The sequence below is a fragment of the Colobus angolensis genome, unplaced genomic scaffold, assembly GCF_000951035.1.
Source record: "Colobus angolensis palliatus isolate OR3802 unplaced genomic scaffold, Cang.pa_1.0 Scaffold29, whole genome shotgun sequence".
NCBI lineage: Eukaryota > Metazoa > Chordata > Mammalia > Primates > Cercopithecidae > Colobus > Colobus angolensis.
In genome coordinates, this window is record NW_012116154.1 from 3,771,134 (window position 1) to 3,779,225 (window position 8,092).

Here is an 8,092-nt window from a genome sequence, read left to right on the forward strand (position 1 = left end):
CAGGCTGGGTGCAGTGGGTCACACCTGTAATCCCAGCACTTTGGGAGACCGATGTGGGCGGGTCACAAGGTCAGGAGTTCGAGACTGGCCTAACCAACATAGTGAGGACCAAATAAGATAATAAATTAAAGTTGTTAGTATAGTATTTAGCATATAGCAAGTTCCCAGAAATATTTGTTACAATTGCCCAACACAGTGGTGCACACCTGTGTTCTGTTACTCAGGAGGCTGAGGCAGGAGGATCACTTGAGTCCAGGAATTTGAGACTAGCCTGGGCAACATAGTGAGACCTTGTATCCAAAAATAAATAAATAATTTTTAAAAATTGTTGCAACAGTTGCGATTATGTGAAAGTCTGCATATTTTAAGACTAGAAAAGAATACATAGTAATGATAATTGTATTAAGGCAGTGAGTAAATCCACATTAATTTCTATTTGTAATCCCAGCACTTTGGGAGGCCGAGGTGGGTGGATTGCTTGAGCTTAGGAGTTTGAGACCAGCCTGGGCAACACAGACCCTGTTTCTATTTCATTAAAATTATTTTTTTTTTTTAATATTTTCTTCACTGGGCTTGGTGGCACATGCCTGTAATCCCAGCACTTTGGCAGGCGAAGGCTGGCAGATCGCTTGAGCTCAGGAGTTTAAGACCAGCCTAGGCAATATGATGAAATCCCATCTCTACAAAAAGTACAAAAATGTGGCACCTGTAGTCCCAGCTACTTGGGAGGCCGAGGCAGGAGGATTGTTTTGAGCTGTGATTACGCCACTCATCTCTAGCCTGAGTAACAAAGTGAGACTCTGTCTAAAAAAAAAAAAAAAAACTGCTTTCTCATTCTTATTCGAACAAGACTAGTTTTTTTGTTTTTGTTTTTGTTTTGAAACAAGGTCTACCGCCACCACTTGGCTAATTTTTCTATTTTGTAGAGATGAGAGTTTCGCCATGTTGCCCAGGCTGGTCTCAAACTCCTAGGCTCAAGCGATCCTCCTACCTCAGCTTCCCAAAGTGCTAGGATTACAGCCACCGTGCCTGGCTCCAAACATTGAGTAATTTACAAAGTGATTCGTTTAGTTGTTAATTCCAATAATTGTTTAGTTGAGGTCATAATTTGTATGGCACAGTAATAAAAGCTAACATTTCTTGAGTGGTTACTGTATTTCACATCTGTTACCCATTTTAATTCTCACTAGTACTCTTAGATATAGGTGATATTATATCCCCATTTTACCAGACGAGGAAACTGAAGCTTAGAGATGTTAAATTACTTGCCCGAAGGTCTTGAAACTTAGAAAGTTGCAGGGCCAGGTGCTGTGGCTCGCACCTGTAATCCTAGCACTTTGGGAGGCCGAGGCAGGCAGATTGCCTGAACTCAGGAGTTCGATACCAGCCTGGGCAACACGGTGAAACCCTGTCTCTACTAAAATACAAAATTAGCTGGGCATGGCGGCATACACCTGTAGGGAGGCTGAAGCAGGAGAATTGCTTGAACCCAGGAGGTGGAGGTTGCAGTGAGCTGGGGTCATGCCACTGCACTCCAGCCTGGGCGACAGAGTGAGACTCCATCTCTAAAAGGGAAAGAAAAAAAAAAAGTTGCAGAACCAGACCTTAAATCTAGGCCTGTCATTCTGCAGAGTCATGCTGAACCAGCTAAGCACTACTGCACCATAGTTGCCATCCCAAACAATTGCAAGTGTGGCTTACTACTCTAATGGAGAGGGTGTAGTTAGTAATGAGACTAACTTGGAAAGTTATATGCCCCTCATTCTCTTTACTATTTATTCATCTCTGTATTAAGGTTTATGAGATTTTCATTTTTAAAAATCCTAAAAGCTCTCAGCATAGGTTGTATGCTCATAAAAGGATGGTTTATAATATAGATAGATGGGCCTTTTCTTTTTTAACTTTCTTTTTAAAATTGATAATCACATGATTTTAAAACTATATAAAAAGGTAGACATTGAAAAATTTAGCTTCTATTTCTGTCACTCTTCTCTACTGCCCCGTTGCACCTTCACTCATAACTCCTTTTACTGGTTTCTTATCTATCCAACCACTGATTCTTTATGCTTCCTTTCAAAGATGCATTTTCTACAAATATAATCTGGTTTTTTTTTTCTTTATCTGCTTCTAATTTTCAATGAGAAGAAAAATCTCTTTAACAAAGGTTTACTCTTCTAGTTCTCTACGGTTTAGCACTTTCCCTTTGGGATGCCTAATTATATATTGGCAGCAAGAATTTGTGTCATGGGTGTTTTTTTTAAAATTATTTAATTTAAATGGGTCAGTTGCGACAGATCACAGTATATTTGAAAATTATTTTGGGTAGGAAAAAAAGTAGACAGTCCCTCAGAGTATTCTGTGTTTGTGTATGATTTTGAAGATACATTCTGTGACAGCATTCATTAAAAACCAAAACATGGTGCGCAGGTGTGGTGGCTCACGCCTGTAATTCCAGCACTTTGGGAGGCTGAGGCAAGTGGATCACCTTCGGTCAGGAGTTCAAGAGCAACCTGGACAACATGGTGAAAGCCCATGTCTACTAAATATATAAAAAAATTATCTGGGTGTGGTGGCAGGCGCCTGTAATCCCAGGTATTCAGGAGACTGAGGCAGGAGAATCGCTTGAACCTGGGAGGCAGAGGTTGCAGTGAGCTGAGATCGCACAATTGCCCTCCAGCCTGGGCAACAAGAGTGAAACTCTAATAATAATAATAATAATAACCAAAACATGGTTCGTCACTAGACTGGTCAACGTAGTAAGACCCTACAAAATGATTTTTTAAAAATTTCTACAAAATGATTTTTAAAAAATTACCCAGGCGTGGTGGTACACACCTGTAGTGTCAGCTACTCAGGAGGATGAGGCAGGAGGATCACTTGAGCCCAGGATTGCACTACTGCACTCCAGTCTAGGCAACAGAGTGAGACCCTGTCTCAAAAAAACAAAACAAAACAAAACATGAATTTCTTTTGTTTGTTTTCAGGCAAGGTCTCACTTTGTCACCCAGGCTGGAGTGCAATGGTGCCATCTTGGCTCACTGCAACCTTCACCTCCCAGACTCAGGTGATCCTCTTGCCTCAGCCTCCTGAATACCTGGGACTACAGGCACACACCACCACACCTGGCTGATTTTTGTATTTTTTGTAGACATGGGGTTTTGCTGTGTTACCCAGGCTGGTCTTGAATGCCTGAGCTCAAACAATCCACCCGCCTCAGCCTCTAAAGTGTGGGATTACAGGAGTGAGCCACTGCACCCGGCCAAAACATGATCTTTGTAATAATTATTGTCCACTTTTGTTGAAGTCTAATAGCTAACTTCCCTTTCTTATTCATTGTAGTTACGGCAGTCCCAGTCTTACTGCACAGACACAGAGTGTCTTCAGGAATGTAAGTACCACTGAGACAGGAGGAAGGATGGCATTGGGGGCGGAATTAGAGGCCAGATGCCTGTGAATATTTGTCAGAATGTATTCTTACATTGCCTATTCTGGTGGTTACCAAAAAAAAAAAAAAAAACTGAACACAAAAGAAGGAAATTATTCTCATAGTTTGCTCTTTAATAAGAAAATGGTTCTCAGTAATGTATTTGCTACATGTCTATTTCATTCTTTAACTTAAAATTTTTTTTCGTGACTCAAAAACCCTGTTTATTGCAGAACATTATAAAATAAGTATGAGGAAAAAAATGGCTGGGTGTGGTGGCTCACACCTGTAATCCTGGCACTTTGGGAAGCTGAGGCGGATCGCTTGAGTCCAGGAGTTCCAGATCATCCTGGGCAACATGGGGAAACCCTGTCTCTACAAAAAATACAAAAATTAGTGGGGTGTGGCAGTGCACAACTGCAGCCCCAGCTACTCCTGAGGCTGAGGTGGGAGGATCACCTGAGCCGGGGGAGGTTGAGGCTGCAGTGAGCTGTGATGGCACCACTGCACACCAACCTGGGTGACGGAGTGAGACCCTGTCTCAAAAAAAAAAAAGAAGAAAGGAAAAGAAAGAACTTCCAGAATACTTAATGATAACCACTGTTGACAAATTCGAGTATATCCTAGTCTTTTTTCTTGGTAAATATGTCTATAACAGGGCACTGTGGGCAGGTGTAACTGGGGCATAAAAGCTGCTTGTGCAAACCATTCACTCTCTTCCTAACATGTATTTGCATCTGTTGGCAGGCTTGAGAATTCTTTTTTTTTTTTTTTTTTAAGAGACAGTGTCTTACTTTGTCGCCCACACTGAGAACGGTGGTGCGATTATGGCTCACTGCAGCCTTGACCTCCCAGGCTCAAGTGATCCTCCCACCTCAGCCTCCCTAGTAGGTGGGACTACAGGGATGCACCACCATGCATGGCTAATTTTTCAGAATTTTTTGTAGAGTCAAGGCCTTCCCATGTTGCCCACATGAGTCTCGAACTCCTGGGATCAAGTGATCCTTCTGCCTCAGCTTCCCAAAGTGCTGGGATTACAGGCGTAAGCCAGCATGCCCAGCCACTTGAGAACTTCTTAGGAGAGGAGGCCACTGTTTTCCATGTGTGGAAACTTTGGGTGGCTGTGGAGTTCATTCCTTTGGCTCTAACATTAACATGCATATCAGGGAGTTTGGCAGTGGAGAAGTTTCTCCACTCAGAAACTCAGAAATATTTTGAGAGATGCTTTAAGGGGAACTAGTAAAATAGTATTTAAACCAATCCAGTCTTGTACCAGAAGACTGCAAGAAGGAAAGTATGACGTTCACAGGATGGTGAAGCCTGGCATAATTAGATTTCATATAAACTTACAGAAATGGGATCACATTGTATGTGTTATTTTTCACTACTTATAAAATATCAACATATATTTGTCTTACTATTTATTGAGCCAGGCATTGTGGCATGCTCCTGTAGTCCCAGCTACTTGGGAGACTGAGGCAGAAGGATCACTTGAGCCCAGGAGTTTGAGGCTGCAGTGAGCTATGATCATGCTACTGCACTCCAGCCTGGATGACAAAGTGAGATCTCATCTCAAAAAGAAAAAAATTATTGATTAAATAATAATTCATCGTGGGGAAGCACCAGTGTTTAAATGATTTCCTTTTACTAGAATCTTAGGTTACTGATATATTTTTTGCTATTATAAACAACACTTGAACATTATTTGTGTGCATATGTTGGGGAGGACAAATAATTTTTTCTTCAACCTCAGAGTTCTTTGCTGAGACACCCTATAACAAAGGATAGATTGCCGGGCGTGGTGGCTCACGCCCATAATCCTAGAATTTTGGGAGGCAGAGGCGGGCAGATCAGTTGAGGCCAGGAGTTTGAGACCAGCCTGGCTAACATGGAAACCCTGTGTCTACTAAAAATACAAAAATTAGCTGGGCGTGGTGGCATGTGCCTGTAGTCCCAGCTGCTCTGGAGGCTGCGGCACCAGAATCACTTGAACCCAGGAGGCACAGGTTGCAGTAAACTGAGATCACACCACTGCACTCCAGCCTGGGTGACGGAGCAAGACTCTCAAAAACAACAACAACAACAACAAAAAAGATAGATGAACAAGGGAAAAGCAAGTTTAATGTGTGTGGCGTGGGAGAAACCTCAGTGCAAAGTAACTCAAAGCAGTGGCTCAGAACTCTGGCTTATGTAGCATCTTCAACAAAGAACAATACATTTGTGGAAAAAGGGCAGAACATAGGAAAGAGATTTTAGGCTTCGAAGGATAAGAAACTGGGAAAGTGGCCAGGCGTGGTGGCTCAAGCCTGTAATTCCAGCACTTTGGGAGGCCGAGACAGGCAGATCATGAGGTCAGGAGATTGAGACCATCCTGGCAACACGGTGAAACCCCATCTCTCCTGAAAAATACAAAAAACTAGCCGGGCGAGGTGGCGGGCGCCTGTAGTCCCAGCTACTCGGGAGGCTGAGGCAGGAGAATGACATGAACCCGGGAGGCGGAGCTTGCAGTGAGCTGAGATCTGGCCACTGCACTCCAGCCTGGGCAACAGAGCACGACTCTGTCTCAAAAAAAAAAAAAAAGAAAGAAATGGGAACGGGGAAAGTAAATATTTGGGAGGAAACTAATGGAGTAAGGTTTGTTTGCAGACTCCTCTGGTGCTGTCTCTGGGCTACTAAGTCTGTAGAGTTGTGTATAAAGGAGAATTTGTATCCTACCTTTAGGCAGAAAAGAGGGGAATAGAGAGAGCTTTTCTTCTATTTGCTACTTCCTAATTGCCTACAGCTCAAAAATATTCCTTCCTTCCTTCCTTCGTTCCTCCCTCCCTTCCTTCCTCCCTCCCTCCCTCCCTTCCTTCCTTGTCTTGCTTTGTTGCCCAGGCTGGAGTGCAGTGGCGCAGTGTCAGCTCACTGCAACCTCCGCCACCCAGGTTCAAGCAATTCTAGTGCCTCAGCCTCCCAAGTAGCTGGGAGTACAGGCATAAACCACCATGCCTGGCCTCTCAAAAATAATTTCTATGTGAAAGAGGCATATTTTGGAGTGATACATTCTGGTTTTCTTCACACATTTTAAGGCTATTTACATATTACCAAATTGCATTTATTAGTAGGTTAGTTGCTGATATGTAACATCTCCGAAGCAGAGCTGCCAGTTTATTATGTGTATGAAACTAAAACAAGACACGGTAAGGTAATTTTTTTTTTTTTTTTTTTTGAGACGGAGTCTCGCTCTGTCACCCAGGCTGGAGTGCAGTGGCTGGATCTCAGCTCACTGCAAGCTCCGCCTCCCGGGTTTACGCCATTCTCCTGCCTCAGCCTCCCAAGTAGCTGGGACTATAAGCGCCCACCACCTCACCCGGCTAGTTTTTTGTATTTTTTAGTAGAGACGAGGTTTCACGGTGTTAGCCAGGATGGTCTCGATCTCCTGACCTCGTGATCCGCCCGTCTCGGCCTCCCAAAGTGCTGGGATTACAGGCTTGAGCCACCGCGCCTGGCCCAGTAAGGTAATCTTAAAGAGACTTGTATACATTATGATTTTTATTACTTTGTGAATTGGGTGTCCCATCAGATTCCACAGATATAACTTAGAGAAGTGGGAGCTAGTGCAGTGCCTAGCCTAAAGTAGAACTTTGGTCAGAACCTAGTCCATTTGGGGGATATATATGCCTTCAAGACAAGAAAGCAATAGAAACATGCATTGTTAGGACAATGGGTGGTGGTTCCCTCCCTCCAGACTTCTTTGTTACTTCTCCAGTAGCATTCATTAACCTGCAGTGTACAGCTCAAATATTTGCCTCAACAGGTAAAGCTAAAACCTGTTTTCCTAGTTGAAAATAATTTTATTGAACCTCCCCATAGGAAAACAGGTGTTTATTACCTGTGCGGCTTTTGTGACTCTTGAACCAGCCCCACCTATAACCAAATATACTCATTCCTGTAGGTGAAATGTGACTTCCTAACTCTAAAAAGAAAGGTAAAACTTTGAACATTGATCTAGGCATATTGGCAAGTTTTTCTTTCCCTCCAATTCTTTCAGCAGTTGGTAAAAATCCTTTCTGAGAGCTAGGCTTTTAAATGGTTAAACAGTAGTTTACTGTGAGGGATGGAATTATTTTTCTTATATTCTAAATTTTCTCCAGTGAGCTTATACTTTTTTCTTAAAATAATAAAACATATATTTTGTAGCTATCTTTATATTTAGATACATGTGTTACTGTTCAATTGGAAAAAGTTATTTTTTAAAATTAAATATGTGTTTTAAGATTGTGGGAATTGGAGGCTTCATAAGAATTGAAATAAGCCTTGAAGAAATATATGTTTTATTCTCTTCTCCTGACTTGTTTTTTACATTGGTTGCTTTCGTTCACTTCTGCCTTTCATTTCTGTAGTTCTATTTTGTATACATTCCATTGTCTTATTTTTTTACTCTTCCCCTTTTCACAGATGTTATTCCATTGTTTTAGAACAGTGTTTAATCATTGTGATACCAGAAATGTCATTTATTCGTTTAGTCCTAGAAGTAGCTACTGGGTAGATTCAACGTTGTTAAAACACAGACCAAAGAGTAAATGGTGAAGACATATATAAATGTGTGTGCGTGTGTGTATATATATATATACACATATAATATATATAATTTTTTTTTTTTTGAGATGGAGTCTTGCTTTGTTG

The 8,092-nt window shown here is 41.9% G+C and overlaps 1 protein-coding gene across 3 annotated transcripts in view; it reads left to right on the plus strand.

Moving 5' to 3' along the window:
* SMIM14 (small integral membrane protein 14) overlaps positions 1–8,092 on the plus strand; it is a 73,352-nt gene that overhangs the window by 45,467 nt on the left and 19,793 nt on the right. For all 3 annotated transcript variants that reach the window (XM_011949089.1, XM_011949091.1, XM_011949090.1), the window contains exon 3: positions 3,340–3,388. In XM_011949089.1, coding sequence (XP_011804479.1) covers positions 3,340–3,388 — 49 coding nt within the window. The remainder of the gene's footprint in view (positions 1–3,339; positions 3,389–8,092) is intronic.